This window comes from Sinocyclocheilus anshuiensis, unplaced genomic scaffold (genome assembly GCF_001515605.1).
Source record: "Sinocyclocheilus anshuiensis isolate Anshui unplaced genomic scaffold, SAMN03320099.WGS_v1.1 scaffold935, whole genome shotgun sequence".
Taxonomy (NCBI): domain Eukaryota; kingdom Metazoa; phylum Chordata; class Actinopteri; order Cypriniformes; family Cyprinidae; genus Sinocyclocheilus; species Sinocyclocheilus anshuiensis.
The window spans coordinates 390,282-408,708 of NW_015544174.1; the positions used below are offsets into that span (position 1 = coordinate 390,282).

General features: G+C 36.9%; 2 protein-coding genes across 2 annotated transcripts in view; one reads left to right on the forward strand and one right to left on the reverse strand.

Moving 5' to 3' along the window:
• LOC107696070 (LIM domain kinase 2-like) overlaps positions 1–7,812 on the forward strand; it is a 49,030-nt gene extending 41,218 nt beyond the window's left edge. The window contains exons 10-16 of the mRNA XM_016496217.1: positions 304–435; positions 993–1,049; positions 3,240–3,305; positions 4,134–4,311; positions 4,987–5,042; positions 5,289–5,446; positions 7,072–7,812. Coding sequence (XP_016351703.1) covers positions 304–435; positions 993–1,049; positions 3,240–3,305; positions 4,134–4,311; positions 4,987–5,042; positions 5,289–5,446; positions 7,072–7,234 — 810 coding nt within the window. The 3' untranslated portion in view covers positions 7,235–7,812. The remainder of the gene's footprint in view (positions 1–303; positions 436–992; positions 1,050–3,239; positions 3,306–4,133; positions 4,312–4,986; positions 5,043–5,288; positions 5,447–7,071) is intronic.
• A 3,392-nt stretch (positions 7,813–11,204) lies between these two features.
• LOC107696071 (phosphoinositide-3-kinase-interacting protein 1-like) overlaps positions 11,205–18,427 on the reverse strand; it is a 7,507-nt gene continuing 284 nt past the window's right edge. The window contains exons 2-6 of the mRNA XM_016496218.1: positions 18,109–18,207; positions 17,589–17,705; positions 15,521–15,712; positions 15,350–15,428; positions 11,205–12,524 (exon numbers count right to left, since the gene is read on the reverse strand). Of these exons, the coding sequence (XP_016351704.1) occupies positions 12,308–12,524; positions 15,350–15,428; positions 15,521–15,712; positions 17,589–17,705; positions 18,109–18,207 (704 nt within the window). The 3' untranslated portion in view covers positions 11,205–12,307. The remainder of the gene's footprint in view (positions 12,525–15,349; positions 15,429–15,520; positions 15,713–17,588; positions 17,706–18,108; positions 18,208–18,427) is intronic.

Consider the following 18,427-nt stretch of genomic DNA (forward strand, 5'->3'; position numbering starts at 1 on the left):
GTGTGTGTGTGTGTGTCAGTAAGCAGCGCATTAATATAGAATGGTAATTAAAGGCTCTAATGCACACACCAGCAGCACACCAGTATATGTGTGTGTATTGTAGGAGCTAGACGACGTATGATGACGTATAGTAGTGGTGTCCCAATTCTTAGGGGAATATTTTCAGGGGAAGGGGTATAAAATAGAATTGGGATTGGGCCTTAGTCTTAGATTTATCCAGACTGTATTTAGTATGAATCATTTTAAGAATCTTAGCAATTAATATTTTTTTCCTCACTCTCTCTCTCCCTCTCTCTTTTCCAGGTAAAAGTGATGAGAAGTCTTGATCACCCACACGTTTTGAAGTTCATTGGGGTTTTGTACAAGGACAAGCGGCTTAATCTGATAACAGAGTTCATTGAGGGAGGCACTCTAAAGGATTTTATCCGAGACACGGTGCGTCCTGATTTTAAACCCCCTTTTTCCTTTCCTCTTGCTTCTAGGAATGGCTGTATATCATCTGTTAGTGGTTTAGTCTTTGTCACTGTCTCCATTCACCTGAGATTAACTTTATAAGGAGGAAGGGAGAAAGACAGGGAATAGGGACTGGAAAATACAAACAGTCGGTAAAATGAGAGGAAGAAAATGCAGTTGTGTGGTTGCAGTGGATGAGAGATAAAGGAGGTATGAAGTGTTTCCAGGTGAGGGATCCTAGTGAGAATGTTTTCCAGATTACCCAGTGGGTTTGCTTCAAAATATGGGTTTCAACACCAAACCTAAAGATAACGGATGATATACCTCTCTCGTTCAGTCTTACATTGTGTCTCTCTATTGCGTTATAATGTTTTCTATAAAAGTGTGTCTGTAATAAGTGGCTGCCGTTATGTAACGATTTCCTCTCTAATTCACGGACAGCATAGCGTGCTGTCACACTGGGATGTATTATATTGTGGTTATAAACTAGGCCAGCAATTCATCTCTCTCTCGCTGTCTCTGTCTCCCTGTCCCTACAGGACTCGTTCCCATGGGAACAGAGAGTTAGTTTTGCAAAAAGCATTGCATCTGGAATGGTGAGTGGTCTTCTGGGTCTTCACACATATAGCTTTGCAAAACAGTAAAAGCTATTGTTGTACAATATTTGACGCACTTTTGGGTCAGAGTTGACAGTTATATATACATACTTTGAAGGAAACGGTGAAATAAAACAGGACAATTTAAAGGTTAAGTAATTTTTTTGGATGTTAAAAACATTTGATCATTCCAGCTTGATATTCAGAGGCTAAAAGTAAGACTTCTGAAGGTTGGTTTGCCTGTGAAGTGTAAACACTTTGGGTCTGGTACTATCAGCATGTTGTTGTTGTTTTAGTGCCTCAATCAGTCTGATGCAACAACATTGGCTCAACCACTGGCATGAGTTTGGGTTGGGACTATCTCTTCGTCGACCAAGAGCAAATTCATTAATCCAGTTAAAAGATGTATCTAATCATAAATTGCCAAGCAATATGAATTCTCTCTTGTTGTGATTTTTTTTTAAACCTAAACCAAGCACATCAGGGGGGTATTCCAAAAAGCAGGTTATGTGACATACCCGGGTATGTTTGAGGATAAGCGAGCGGATAACTTCAGCTTTCGGTTCCAAAATCGGAGGTTACTTTCAGGGTATGTAAGTAACCATAGTAACTTGCTCTCTGAAGATAACCTGCTCCAGGGTTAGTTCACTTCAGCGCACGTGTGATCTACTGACGAGCCTTCAGTGGGCGTGACAGATAGCGCACAACATTATATAATATTACAATATGTAATATAGCCTATTATTTTTATTTATATATATATATATATATATATATATATATGATATGTTAATGATGAAGCGCTAATATAAGTAATAAATAAGGTAATATATTATTCTAATATGGTTATTTATTTTATTGGTATATATAACAGTTATCTGTATAAATTATAAAACACTATGACAAGGTAATGTTTAATTTATTATATTATAGATATGTATTTATTACATTTTATATTATCATCTCACACATGGATCGGCATTTTCTATAATGTCTAAATTCTAAATCAAAATAAATATCTGATATTACTTAATATATAATTAGCATCAAACAAACAATATAATTCATATTCTCATTATTATATTTATTTTATTGGCATATATAACAGTTATCTGTGAATTATAGAACACTATGGCAAGGTAATGTTTAATTTATTATATTATATATTTATTACATTTTATATTATCTCACACATGGATCGGCATTTTCTATAATGTCTAAATTCTAAATCAAAATACATATCTGATATGACTTAATATATAATTAGCATCAAACAAACAATATAATTCAGATTCTCGAGGATTAAAGATTAAACGGGAAAAAAAAAAGATCGCACAACTATCAATTAGGTGGCGATATGCACTAAGCATGTAAACGACCATTTAACAAAAGAAGAAGAAAGAAACAGCATGGCGTGCTTTTTCTTAGCGTCTGTTTCCATAGTGACTCGTCGATTCGTCGCTCTGTTGAGAATGTCTCGAGTCTTAACCAGGAACATACTCGGAGTTGAATGAACTTACTCCCGGACGCGTTTTTGGAACTACATACCTCGAGTAAGCAAGGTTTGGGGTTAATCAACCGAAAGTTCAGGGTTTAGCTGACGGTAAGTTAACCGTGCTTTCTGGAATACACCCCAGGACATTTGTGACAGACGTTTGATTTCTATTTCTCTTGTCACACTGGGTATCTCCGCCCACGTAAAAAAATAATTGGTTCATGACTATTCCACAATAAATACGTTTTAATTTGGAATGCACAATATATCTGCACCATATTGGTTTTCTGCCAGTATTGGCATCTTTTATATTAAATGCTTTCAGTCATTATTGTATATATAGCAGTCAATGATGAATATTTAATAGTTTACTCTTATTTTAAAGTCATCATCTACCATACATTTCATTACTTGCCACTAGAAACCACGCCTGTATATAACAGCATGTACATCTGAAGTAAGATCTGTCTGAGTAGTTGATAATACAGACAAGCACATTTCTGTTTAGCAGGAGGTTTTGTTGTGTCCTGTTGCCTAGTGCTGCTGATGCATCCCTTCAGTTTTTGTCTTAGTACTTCTTGTTGTAGTGGTGATCAAGAGGTTGTAGATGTCTCATGCAGTTCGGTCTTTCCTCATTCTGCTTAGACACAAGCTCTATTTATCTCTTATCTGATTTTATTCTCTTATTCTTTCAGGCATATCTGCATTCAATGAGCATCATACATCGAGATCTCAACTCTCACAACTGCCTGGTCAAACTGGTACGATAGGAGTTTCACCCATTCCACATATTAACTCAGATCAACGTCTACACTTAATTGGCCTTGCTTGGGGAGCCAAGGGCCTAGAAACAGGTTTTCATAATCAAGAATAGCTGACAGGCTTGTGTCAGCACAAACAAAACGGCTAAAGTAGACAAGCACCCAAGTTATAACACAAGTTATGTAAGAACACTTGAGCAGGAGAGAGAAACCTCATTGAAGGGTGAAGATCTGTTCAGTCTTGAGGACTGTTTAGTAAGTGGTTGCTCACTTGTTTAGTTAGTGGAAAGAAGATAAGACGGCAAATACTCTCTGACCCTGACTGACCTCAAGTGTTTCACATATCCTGAGTGAATCACTTATGACAAGCTATTTAAAGAACCTTTTTTTTAGGAGAACAATCAGCCTGCCTTTGGGGCTTAGTTAAACATTTAGACAAGCACAAATAGTTTAAAGCTAGGATTGACTTCAGGTGTTATCAAGATCTTTCTTTTACACCCTACTTTATTAATTTATTTTGTGAATTATATTTTTTTGTTTTTCTTTTCACTTGTTTCTTTTTTATTTTGTGTTTTATTTTTTAAATTTTGTTATGTATTTATAAATAAAGTTTTTTTAATATAAATAAAAACATTTCCATTTATTTGTTTATTTATTTGTTTACTTTTCCTCCCCATTTTTTAGGTTTCCTTTGTACTCATAAACTTGAATACAAAGGAAATAGTTTGTACTCATACAACTAGCACTATCTGTCATGCTAAACATTTCTGCATATTAAGCATCTGTTATTGTCTGTCCTTTTTTGCTCCACTTGTCTGACCCCTGCAGGACAACACCGTCGTCGTGGCAGACTTTGGTCTATCTCGTCTAATCATGGAGGATAAGGTCAAACAGCCACCCCCTGACAAACCAACCAATAAAAAAAGACTGTTTAGACGCATTGACCGTAAGAAACGGTACACAGTGGTGGGGAACCCATACTGGATGGCCCCAGAAATGCTTAATGGTAAGAAGCGAGTATTACACTGAAGATAGTGCTTTACTAAGACTTAAGTTCAGATTTTGCCACCATGGTCGCGTAATGAGTTGTGTGAATGTTGCCGGTGGTGGTCTGTTAAAGATCATTTAAACAAAAGGCTTTTCACATTACTTTTTAATCCAACATCTTTTTTTTTTTAATCCAGAGTCCAAGCTCAGGTTTAACCTTCAGTTACGTAAATGATTAATTTAAAAATTGGGTTAGTAGTACCACTTTTAACCCTGAATTGTGGTGCCAAAGATAAAATAATACCAATGCAGTGATGAAAGGTTATACATCAAGTTGTTTGAAAGCAAACAATGCTTGTTTCTTTAAATATTAATGGTAATCTGGTAATCACAGAAACATTCACATGCTGCATCTGAAAGATTTAAAAATGTCAAATAGCGAAGGCAAATTCCTTAACTAGAATGGTGTACAATGGTATACTTCCTCTCTGTTACTCTAATTTAACAGTTTAATTGTATATAAATAAATATAAAATCACCTTTATTGCTTTCTGAGAATATTGTGCTCAAGTTTTTTTTTTTTTATGTGTGTGTTCCTCCAGGTAATTGGAATAGTATGTTATAAACAGGTGTTTTTGAGTTGTTCTGTAGGCTTGTTTTTCTTAATGGATGTCTTTTATCTGTGTGTAAACAGGTAAACGCTACGATGAGAAGGTGGATATTTTCTCCTTTGGCATTGTGCTTTGTGAGGTAAGAGTCTTTTGTCGTGGTAAACATCTCTGTCTTTATGAGGACAGCATGTGCTCTTAGAACTGTCGTTTATGTGTAAGCACTTGCATACAATTGTCAGAACGCCAAAAGCAAACGTTGCGCTCGACTGGTTGGAGTCAAAACTGCTATTTTTAATTTTCAGTTATGTAAGAGGACACTTAAATGTTTCATGTTTATTTCGCTTCCATTTGTCCTCATTCATTTTTAACTCTTCTTTTGGTATAGATTATCGGTCAGGTTTATGCAGATCCCGAGTGTCTCCCGAGAACGCTGGATTATGGGCTCAATGTGAGAAAATTTATTGAGAAATTTCTTCCTGAGCACTGTCCTCCGGCTTTCTTCGCATTGGCTGTGGCTTGTTGTGATCTCACCCCTGACAACAGGTTAGTGCCACTGTGTTTTGTCACAAATGCCCTTCTTTTTCAGCAGTAATATTGAAGGTGAGTTTAAAATGGAATGACAGATGACAGATGTGAAATGATCATTTCCCTGGGGTGGGGTGGTGTAGCATTATGAAGATCTGCGCTGGTAACAGTCGCCGGTTTAAACCCTGAACTGGGATTTTTAGAGTTGGTATCATAAAGAATACTTTTATTCAGCAAGGATGCATTCAATTGATTAAAGGGATCATAGGATGCTACATGCACTTTTACAAGTTGTTTGAATTGAAATGTGTGTTGGCAGTATGTGTACACAACCACCCTAAAATGATAAAAATCCACCCAGTGGTTTTTTGTTAATCTACTAAAATCTTGACCCCTTTCTCAAATCGAGCCGATCTCAGATGCCTGCTTGTGTGACGTCACACAGACAGGCCCCTCGCACGACAGTTTGATTGACAGTAGCGTTTCAGCACAGACTGGACTGGCGTCTTACCTTAGACCCGCCCTGGGTGAGCGGTCATCAGTCCGCCATTGTTTCACCGCTGGAGCAGATGTAGACAAGAATGACTCCTAAGCGATTGAGGTGTTCTGTTGTTGGATGTAATAATGAACATAGCAGTCGCCATTTACTCCCGACATCTGAGCCGCTGAGTGGATTATGTTTGTTTTTGAAGGGAATGCGCCCCCGATCTACATAAATGCGTCTATGTTCGCGCGAACCATTCGTGATCCAGCTTCACCTACAGAAGAAGTGAGTGTAAGGTTTTTTTAACGAATCTTTGCAAATCTTCTTTCCTAATAATGTGCTAATTAGCAAGTTTCACGATGAATGCAGCTAAAGTAAACAGTCTTTCTGAGAGCGGCTCGGAAGAGAGGGGCGGGGTCAGCAGAGCTCATTAACATTTAAAGGAAAATGCAACAAAACGGCTTGATCTGAAAAGAGCTGTTTTTGAGAGGGTAAAAAGGTGTATTTTACACTACCATTGAGAAATTTTAACCAAACTATGTTACAGACTTTTCATTAAGACCCTAAAGAATCATATCAACTTGTGGAAAATGGGCATCCTATGACCCCTTTAAAAGTGACAAACTATTATGTGAATGTATTGTTCAAATAAATGGTGTTCTTTTGAACTTTCTATTCAGCAAGGAATCCTGAAAAATAATGTATCATGGTTTCTACAAAAATATTAAGCAGCAAAACTGTTTTCAATTGATAACAATAATAATAGAAATATTGGACATTTCTGGTAATAATATAAATGTTTCTTGAGCTCCAAATCACCATATTAGAATGATTTCTGAAGGAACATGTAACACGGAAAACTGGAGTAATGATGCTGAAAATTCAGCTTTGTCATCACAGGGATAAATTACATTAAAATGTATTCAAATAGAAATTTTGAATTGTAACGCTATTTCACAATATCACTGCTGTTTCTTTTTGATAAAAAAAAAGTGATCATTAGTGAGCATAAAAGACTTCTTTTGAAAACCATACCGACCCCAAGCTTTTTGAACTGTAGTGTATCTAGATATTATATGAATAATGGTGATTAATATTACCCTATAATAGACAGAAATAGTTCCTGTTCTTACCTCTTTCCACTTCTGGCCTTCTTCAGGGCTGCTTTTCAGAAGTTGGAGGACTGTTTTGAGGCATTAGCTCTGAATCAGGAGTTGAATATCCCTCTGCCTGCTGAACTGGATGATCTTCGGCAGAAGTTTTTGAGGACTTATGGACCCAGTGAAATTGCCTCTGAAAACCAGGAAAACAACATCAACTAATCCAACAGCAGCACAGGCTGAGATATGGGCTGGAATCATTTTTTATTTTTTTTGGATGAGTTTACAGAACTGAATCAGAGCATTTACCTGGGATTTGTTTGCATACTGGGAACATGCTGATGCTGGTGTTCTTTGGCGAGATCTGTCATGACACTAAGAACATTCTAGAACTGCAAAGCGTTCTTGGCAGAGTTCTGTTGAAGGAACAGGTACATTTCAGTGACCTTGAGCTTCTTTCTGAAATTGAAAGAATGATTTCCTTCTGTCTAATTTGGATGGTTTAGTTATGATTTAACCATGTAGCACAAACCTTTAAGAGTGCCTACCAGTAGGTGAGTTATAGATTTCCCTAATGAAGTTTCAAATGTCAGATTTATGAAAATTCATTGTGTAGCGTCCATTACACTGATCAGTAAGTATTTTTCGATCATAACAAAAGTGTGTTTGTTATTAAACCTTTCAAGAACATGTCTGGGTCATATTTCACCCCACAACAAAAACCTGTAAAGCATTTGAGACAATTAAAATTAGATTTTTAAAGGAACACTCCACTATTTTTGAAAATAGGCTAATTTTCCAACTCCTCTAGAGTTAAACAGTTGAGTTTTACCGTTTTCAAATCCATTCAGCCGATCTCCGGGTCTCGTGGTAGCACTTTTAGCTTAACTTAGCATAGATCATTGAATCTGATTAGACCGTTAGCATCTCACTCAAAAATGACCAAATTGTTTCTAAAACTTGACTCTTCTGTAGTTACATCGTGTACTAAGACCGACGGAAAATGAAAAGTTGCGATTTTCTAGGCCGATATGGCTAGGAACTATACTCTCATTCCGGTTTAATAATCAAGGAACTTTGCTGCCGTACCATGGGTGCAGCAGGCGCAATGATATTACGCAGCGCCTGAAAATAGTCCCCAGCTAGGTAACTTCCAATAAACCTATTTTCAGGCACTGTGTAATATCATTGTGCCTGCTGCACCCATGGTCGGTCTTAGTACACGATGTAACTACAGAAGAGTCAAGTTTAAAATAGTACAAATATAGAAACTCTGGTCATTTTTGAGCGAGGTGCTAACGGTCTAATCAGATTCAATGATCTATGCTAAGCTACAGCTAAAAGTGCTACCGCCAGACCCGGAGGAGTTGGAAAATGAGCCTATTTTCAAAAATAGTGGAGTGTTCCTTTAAGATAGTTATGCACATCCCCTCCCAGATTCTCAGTAATGATATTTAAAGTTGTATTGTTTATGCTAATTTAAAGCATAAAAACATCTTTGAGAAGATTGAGAAATAAAAAAAGATCAAATTTAAATAAAAAAGAATGAATTTAGGGGGAATGTGCTTAACTGTCATGGAAATGTAAAAGCGAAATTTATTTTTAAAAATAAGGTTAAATGTGACCTGGATATGTTTTCAGGTGATTAACCTCTTATTTCAAATTATAAAAAATATGGAAGGTTCTATTGACTTACCATATTGAAGCTATGTAAATCAAGCATTGTTAAACCACACTGCCCCCTGCTGGTAGTTGTGCTTAAGTGCACTCAATCCCTTGACTCCTTCTGTACCCAACTAGCACTTGAGGTCCTGACCTCTGTAACTTTATAATCCAAAGACAGAGAGTGATAAAACTCTTATGAAAGGAAGTAATAACATTTTGGAGTTCAGATTTGGTTTCCTATGTGCGGTTTCTTGGAAATGCATCTTACATGGTAGTTTATTCCTGGTACATCAGCTATTTGAAAACTGGAGTTTATTCCGCTGTCATGGACTCACCTTGTAAATATAACATGACAGGGAAAGGATCATTTTTCTCTGTATCTAAGTGAGATCGTAATGCTGGATCTTGACCGGCTGTTTCTAAGAGTTTTCAGCTCAATACTGAAACAGGCTGCAATCAAAATGTCTGCAACGCAGAATTTAACGAGCGACGTTTTGTGAGGATGTTTGAAAATGAATGTCATCCTTTGATTACAAATAACGTTTAAATTAACTGGATATATATTGTTCATGTTTGTATAGATTTGAAGTCATATGTTGGGATAATGTGGATTTGTAGTTTGCATATGTTTGTAGAATGTGAAAAGCTGTAAAAGAGCATTTTTTTTCTAGTCTTATGTCAAAGGTACTGACATGTACAAAATTATAACCACTACTTGTACGCCACAGGATTTCTTACACTAATGTTTCATGAATAAAGATGAGTACGTATTGGCTATCTTCATTTCCTCTTTTTTTTTTTTACTTAACAATTTGATCAGGGAAAGGATCATTTTTCTCTGTATCTAAGTGAGATCGTAATGCTGGATCTTGACCGGCTGTTTCTAAGAGTTTTCAGCTCAATACTGAAACAGGCTGCAATCAAAATGTCTGCAACGCAGAATTTAACGAGCGACGTTTTGTGAGGATGTTTGAAAATGAATGTCATCCTTTGATTACAAATAACGTTTAAATTAACTGGATATATATTGTTCATGTTTGTATAGATTTGAAGTCATATGTTGGGATAATGTGGATTTGTAGTTTGCATATGTTTGTAGAATGTGAAAAGCTGTAAAAGAGCATTTTTTTTCTAGTCTTATGTCAAAGGTACTGACATGTACAAAATTATAACCACTACTTGTACGCCACAGGATTTCTTACACTAATGTTTCATGAATAAAGATAAGTGTGTATTAGTTATCTTCGTTTGTTCTCTTTTTTCCCAACAATTTAATATTTGTTGTAAGTGTTTAATCAGTCACAGGGAGGCGCTGTTGTGTAAGTATAAGATGCTGACCTTGGTTATGCTCTGAACACCATAACTGTTACTATTTCTGCACTATATACTATCTATACTACTAACAGTATGCTGACTTGATATATATACATAGAAGACCTACTAGATTTGCTAAAATATACCAAAACTGTATCCCATAATGCAGTGTGCTTGCTTGTCTTGACCTTTCATTTTATGTGACAATGGCTTGGACATTATATCTGCGACTTTTAACATTTTCTTGACCCCGTAATTTCACTGGATTAATAAATTCAATATAACAGAGGCCTCTTGTTGAGTCGAAACAACACAGAACGAGTTCATAGTGCAGTGTTTTCCAAACCTGCTCCTTGTGTATCCCCGGCTCTGCACGTTTAGCATAGGTTCCAAACTCTAATTCCGAATGGCATTTTTAAGCACTTTAAAGGCTCGTTTCGAACCAAAGTGGGCAACCGAATCCTTGCTGTAACGGACATTTTCCGAGGCCGTTATTAAATTCTACACGCCGTGGTTACTTCATCGTTTATGATAATGTGATATTGAGTGGCGCGTCTTGAAGTGTGAGGCGATTAAAGCCACCTGGGTAACTCAACCAGTTTAGATAAAACGTGGAATATAATTTACACTTCTTACTTTGTTCTGTTTCTATTCAAATCTCAAACTTTGTTAAAGAAAAAAAAAAAACACTATCGCGGTTTCCAGACAAGTAGCTCAACAATTTGAAACTGTTATAATAAATAGGTTTGTAAAGCACCAAAACAGCATATCAGAATTATTTCTTAAGAATAAAATATATACTTAAATAGAAGCGGTTATTTAAAATTGTAATATTCCAGTTTTATTTTTAACTACATTTTTGACCAAATGAATGTAGCCTTAATGAACATAAATTCTTTAAAAAACAAAGAATCATAGTTACTCCAAAATTTTTGATCATTATTATGTACTTTTTATAACAACTATAAACATATTCAGTGTATACCGTATGCAAATCTTCCATTCTGAACTTTTTTGCCCCTTTACTCCCATAATGTGCAGGAAAGTAAACCCAGCTACTAAGTGATTCATGGAACACGTCATGAACTTGTAGTGTAAAATTCCGCAAGAACATGTCAAAAGAGGACAACAATATAATTGTCTTCAAACTGATTTTATTTCATAGCAGTAAAACACTGCTAAAAATAAAAATACAAGATCTTCTGGAACCTCAAGCAGTTGTACAATCAACCATGGGAAAACAAATGCATACATCAAAAAAAAAAAAAAAAAAAAATCTCTGTAAAATGAGACCATAGTACATTATTTTTATACGTCATCTTGTACTCTCTGTTTCAGGTTCATGCTTTAAAGTCCATCGTCTTATTTCCGACCATCTGTATGGTCAGCAACAAATGAACACTGATATAGAAAATGTAACCAAAGACCGCTAATCAGACTCACTCTGACTGGTAAACCTCTGACTGGTTTACTGAAGTCATGACAGCACTCACTTGCTCTTTATCAGATTGTGGCCACAGGAACAACAATACATTCAAATGTAATTTACTAAGGCAAGGCAAGATCTCTGGAAAGCTTTCCACTTCATTTAGTCAAAACCTTCACCTAGCTTAGCTCTAGCATACCAGGCCACATGATCTGCCTAATGAATATGAATGAGCTATCAAAGGCAATTAACTCAATTAGCTGTAGTTGCTAACCAAAACTCCCTACAGAATGAACAGCCCAGCTGTAGAGCAACAGATTCAGTTACACATGTACAATTTCAGTTTCAACTCTCCACCACAACTGCATTAGGAACATAAACAACGAAAAAGGCAGGAAAGAAGATAAGAATGGATTGTCTTCTCTTTCAAAACACCAGAACATCAGATGATCTGATCCATCGACACTTCATAAGAGGACATTGAGCTGTTAACTGGACTGTCGCCCTCTCAATGGAGTTCAACAAGCAGGTAAAATTCATGCCTTGTGATGATATGCACAAAAAGTACTTGCAATTTTTCTCCAGGCGAATCCCTGACATGCATATTAATACAAAACCACCATATCACCTTTTCCAGTGTATCCCCACATGTCCTACTTTCCTCAACAACTTTGCTGAGGAAATAAGGACACTGTCTGGGACAAAAAAAAAAGCTTTCCACCGCTCTCTCAGGGCACATGCCCTGCCTTTACCATGAAACCGTGCTGTAAAGGCAAGGTAAAGAGAAAAGAGACAACAGGCAGAGGGGGGTTTGGTCCTCTGAGATTCTGCAGTGCTGCATAGACAAGTCTTAACAAGACGCCTTTCCAGGCGCTCATCCTGTTCCTCCATCAAGCTCCAGGGGTCCCCGCCGTCCCCATTAGGGGGTCGGCTCCCTCGACCGGCTCCTGAGTAGGGGTCTGGTTGTTCGGTTCCGCCGTGATGACGATGGTGTTCTCGTCCACCAGCTCGCAGGTGGGATTGGCAAAGGCAGAGAGGGGAAGAGTGATGCGATGCATCTCACGTTCATAAACCCGCTGCTCATGCTGTTTCTTGAGGTCACGACCCCTATGGGACAAAAAACAAAACCATTTCACTTCAACCATTGCCACAACACCAAGATTTCGTCATGTTTATGTCACTGATCAACTGGATGAATAATAAAATGGGGTATAAAAGGCAGACACCACAAATAAAAATATTTTTATTTTGCTTTTTTTTTTATATATATATTTTTTTAATATAAAATATTTTTCATGACCAGTTTTTCAGCATTACAATTTGAGTGAAGTTTCATAAAACATAGTGCTGTTCAAATGTTTTTTTTCTGTGTAAAACGCGTTAGAGCCATAAATAACATAAGGAGGTTTATAATATTTTTCTGCATATTAGGAGTGATTTTTGTAAATGAATATATATATTTTGAATATTTAGGTTTAGGACTGACTTTAGTAGACAGTCTTTTGACCATTAAAGTAATTAAAATCATATTTAATTAAAAGCTTGATTAAAAGTACTAGTTCTTAAGTTTATTTTTTGTTTTTGTGACCTGAAAAACAAAAAGTAAATGTTACACTGCAATTTTATGCTTTCACGCGTCAAATCCTTTGTGCCTGACCCCTGTGGAAATGGTGAAGAATGGAAAAGAGCTTAGGCCACCATTGCATGTATATGTTATGTTCTCATGGTCTTTGATTAAAGATGATAGCACTTTAACCATTAAGACCCTGTTTTTAAACTTAACGAAAGTCCAAGATTTTCAATTAACTGTTCCAAAGAGAGTTTTCCAAATTCATACTTTCGGTCTCGGAAACACAGACTCTGAATTACATAATCAAAATGAATTACTTATTCGGCAGTGGTTCCACTTCATTTCCTTTGAATATTCTGAAGATTATTTCAATTTCTAATATATCCATTCAAGCTAGACTGTAATATTTAACAGTGACGCACTACAGACAGAAGGAGTGATTTGTCTCCAGTATCACCTATTTTTAGCGTTCTACTGTGGAGAGGACCAGCTCTAATTCGTCATTTGCTGACAAAAAAAGAAACCAATCTCGATCACTCTCCTTTCCTGATTCAAGACGATGAGAGCTGAATGCGGCAGAAACGTCATATTACAGGACACGCCCCTGTCTTATCCTTCCTTTCACTCAATCTCTAGCCATTCAGACTGTGCATGGCAGACTTGTGGCGTGTTATGCAATCCTCCTACACTTACCCAGCACTTTCCTGCCTGAGTGTCTGCAGTGAGCTCTGCTTTATCACAACTGAACTGAGCACTACCGCTCTTGCAAAAAAGTAAAGCATTTGATTGAGGACACTGAAGCGTTTGAATATATGAGATTCATGTGCTGTTACATTATAACATGTTTCCTGTGGGTGACATTGTCCTCTCAGCCCAACATCCTGCCTCTGCTTATTAATACTGAGCCAATTAATCGCTAGATAAACAACGACATACACGCATTATCAGCTGACGCACAAGTGCATGCTGCCCAAGGCTATCGAATGCCCTGCAAAACTACTTACAAGATAGAGACAAGATATTACAGGTTTCAGACCTAAATTCAGAAGTTTATCATCCATCATGAGGGTGAATCACATGAAACCCACCAATAGTATGTCCATGTCATATATTCACCAAAAATGAAAAAAAAATAAAATAAAACAGGAAATTATAAAGATGAAACATATTTTTGAACCAACAAGATTTAATTTTTTGTAGTGTGAAAATTTAATTTAATTTAGTTTTAGCATAGTTTACTACCTTTGATGGTAGTATTTGTTACAGTGTCTTTAAATAAAAAATAAAAAAATTTCTTCTGATAAATTATGACAGAGAATAATGTATCTCACTTGGTCCAACAATAAGATAAATTATTTTAAAAATGATTTTAGGGTGAAATGTAAGATTTACCTAACAGTGAAGCCTCAAATTTGACGGCTGGCTTACAAACCTGCATTTGCAGCACATCTAGTTTAAGATGGGTTTGGGTACATTATGATTATAAATGTACAAAACAATTGATATCTCTATTGATATCAGCTTTCAGAGTCCTTCTGTTCCTCCCCAAACTCAACACCCACTCCTAAACGTCCTAAATATAGACAGTCAAGATGTCTCCAATATTTACACCCACTCACCATCTCTCTCATGTGTCTAATGGCATTAAAATGACAGTGTTACATGAACCTGGTATGTGTTTCCAGCTGATGCCCGACCTTGTGATCCGTAACATTTTATTCCCTTGTAAGCATGCAGCAAACCCAATCGCATCCTTTATCTCTGTTCCTTATACAGCACCTCTGAGCTACTCTGAGTAGATCAAAACCAACATCTCAAAAGTTCAGACTCTATCCCGAACAACTGTGCTCTCCAGCAAAAAGAAAGAAGATTATGAACTGTACATGAAGTACTGGCCACACATCTCATCTCAAGTCTCCTCATTCTGAAGAACTGAAGTGCCTTTTTTGCCTGGATTTTGTCTGTTGTCCTTTTCTATTGATAATCATCTGTCTATTCTTGATTCTTAAAGGGGTCATATGATGTTGCTAAAAAGAACATTATTTTGTGTATTTGGTGTAATGAAATGTGTTTATGCGGTTTAAGGTTAAAAAAAAACATTATTTTCCACATACTGTACATTATTGTTTCTCCTCTATGCCCCGCCTTTCACAACGAAACACACGGCGGGCTAGAGTGAGCGGAGGCGGGCGGGCGGGCTTGAAAACGGTGCGGCCGGCGGATTCGACGAAGGAGCGTCCGCCAGGCTTGCGGCAACTACATGTGACGACCCCGGGCTGGACTCCGCTTCATCCAAGGTTGAAAGTCGATCCGGCGATCCACAGCGACTGTAATGGGACATTGTGTTTCAGGTTATACTGACCGTTTGTAGAAGTATCCCATTGTGATGCCACCTCCAAGTAGGATGATAATGGCCATCATGAAGACAGCGAGAACATAACCTGCCAGGGTAGCAAAGACAACCAGTATACCCATGATCTTCTCGGTTCTTGAATGTAGTTTGAGGTTTTAGTAATCTCAACCCAACACCTACCAAGAGTACCAAGGTCTTTCTTCTTGGGTCCACTCCTGACCTGCTGGCGGACTCCCTTCACGGGCTGCACCGCCACACCCTCCACCTGCGAGGGGAAGGAGTTTGCGTTTTCGAAGGTCTCCACCATTCTTGGGGTGAGTCCCTGAGTGGGGACAGACTCTTCTGGAACCGTGGCTTCTGTGGAGTTTTGGTCTATGGGGTGACAGGATGAACAGGATATGAGTGTTTTTCTGATTTTCTCAATCTGCGCTGCTAATGTAAGCTCTACACTCCCATTAATTAACCAAATATTTATACTAAACAGTTCTACTTTGGTCTGGGAGTGAGTGCTCTCAACTGACAATTGTGTTCTCTACCATCCATGCCTTTCCTACTGTAACAATGTTTTTTTTTTTGTAATTAAAAAAAACTTAAGAGTCACAATGAAACATAAGCAGCAACAAATGTTTTCATCCCTGTTGTGACACATCCACAGTGAAACAGACTATTGAAAAAGAAAAACGTAGGATTAAGGACTTGTTTTTTTTTTTATCCATCGGTTGTTGATTGGATGGAGGCAGAACTGAATGCGAGCTTGTAGTTGATTGTAAGAAAGGGGTGAAATGTAAGTGGACTAAATGACTGGAGAAGTGGGGCATACATCACAAGAGAGAAGTCAGTCTGAAGTTTGAATTTTGATTTTGATCAAACAAAAAAGTAAAAAATGAAACATTTGCATGGGTGAATCATTCAGATCAATAACATGCATTTAGAAAATAGATGGGGTGAAAAAAGAGTTTTTGTTCTGAAAACATGCTCCATGCTCGTCATAATTGCTAATTACATTCTGAAATGAGTCAACACAATTCACAAAACCCAGAAATACTAGTGTGCTGTTATGCTTTTCTAAACGAAGCTTTAGCCTTTACTAGACACATCAGGCCATTACTAGGATATTTTTTTTTCTTTTCTTTTTGAAGCATGCATAATGAGATAAATTTAGGCTATTTTTATTTAAACAGGACATTAGGTGGATGTGATATGCTTCAGAGGTCCCACAGGAAGAATTCACAGCTGAGAACAATAAACATTTACTTCTCTTGCTGTGGTCTGGCTCTCAGAATTTTTCCACCACCCTCTACTCTGAAAAAGTTGTTTACACACTCCAGCAGAGTTAAAGAACATGAGTTCACAGCTCAGCTAGCCAATCAGTATCTGTCGCCATGGTGTGCATCTTCCTCACGGCTAATCAGAATCCCAGAGGGCGAGGCCTACCCCTTCTCTTGAACAGCATCAGAACAAGTTTCCTTGCTTGTTTCTTTGTCTGCCCCAGCTGAGGAAACCTCAAGGCTGATGAGTCTAGACTCATGTTGTTCAACGTTATCTCTCCTTGCAGCATGTTGAGTTAATTAAAAGATAATTCTAAGGAAACTCCATCAGCGTGGATTAAAAATGGCTTAATAGTCTCAATAAAAGTTTTTTTTAATAAACCAAATAAAAGACAGCTGGCTTATGGAAAAATGATTAATAGCACAAGAAAAGTTTTGTTTAGTGCCAGTGTTTAGAGTAAGCTTTAGGGAAAGTGAACGCATTAAAATATTTGGTGCTGACCTTGTTCAGTCCCTAGAGAATGTTTTCTTAATGCCATCTGCTTTTTCCCACAAAAAGTAAGTTTGCATATTTCTGCATTATGTAAATATTTTTAAACTAGCTTCCTCTAGGTTCTTGGAAGAAACAGTGTGTAGCTAAAAGTATGAGATCTTTGAAACAGAGTAGCACGTTAGTAAGACCCAGTTGTGAAATGCCTGAGAAAGACATGAGTTAAATCACTTTCCTAAATCAAAATCGCATTTCATGCTGGAGTGTTTATCTCTTCCCCCCCCCCCCAAAACACCAAGTGATTTGGGATTTTTTTTTTATTAAAAAAGTTTAATTTAATGTCAAGAATTTAGAAATTTGTGATATTTATTTTATTAAAAAAGTTTAATTTAATGTCAAGAATTTAGAAAATGAACATTTATATGAATGTATATGAGCTGCTGTGATTAAAAAAAAAATATTTAGTTTAATTAGGCGACAATATGGCTACCTTGGCATGTCCTTATGTCACATGATTCTTTTCTGGTCGCTCCATCGGACCCGGAGACATAGCACCAGGGCTTCTCTGAACCATCTGGGTTGCGACAGAAATTGTGATCTCCAACATCTGGCAAGAAGTAAACAAAACGATGAACATTTAAAATAGGATTTAATGGATACTTCATATTTTCTATCTAAACATATTTTGTTTGTGTGAGCATGTGTCCCACATGCACATCCCCAACAAAGCCCTTGTCTGGATTATGGAAGAGTGATTGCTCAGCTTTTTGAGTTGGGCTCATAATATCACATCATACATAACTATAATTTACAAAATCTATAAGCAGCAACATTGACAGTTTGCAAACTGCATTCTCTAATTAATGGATACAGTCTGTAAATATGCATGATTGTATGTATCCTAGCTTGATTTCCCCAAATATGATAACATTGTTTTGGGATGTTGTTTGATTTCAAATTTTATAGTAAAAATGTACAAATATGTCATGAAAAGTAGAAACATAAGTTACCTGTCTGTGAGTTTAGACTCTTCCAGTTGAGGCAGATATTCCCTGTGGATGTCTTCTGTTGCATTCCCCTATAGTCCTCTCCATTAGATGTTATACACTCTGGGGAAAACAAATCAACTTCATGTGATTTGGAAGACTGGTTTCAGTTCCATTCAATTTAGAATAAGGTGGTTACATTTTCATGTTTAAATTACATTTACTACACCAAACAATAATCAATACTTTTCCAAAAAAAAAAAACATGCTTTGTTATGAACAGATATTGAGTGATCATGTAAAAACACTGATGTAAAATGCAAAATGGTGTGAAAAAAAATAT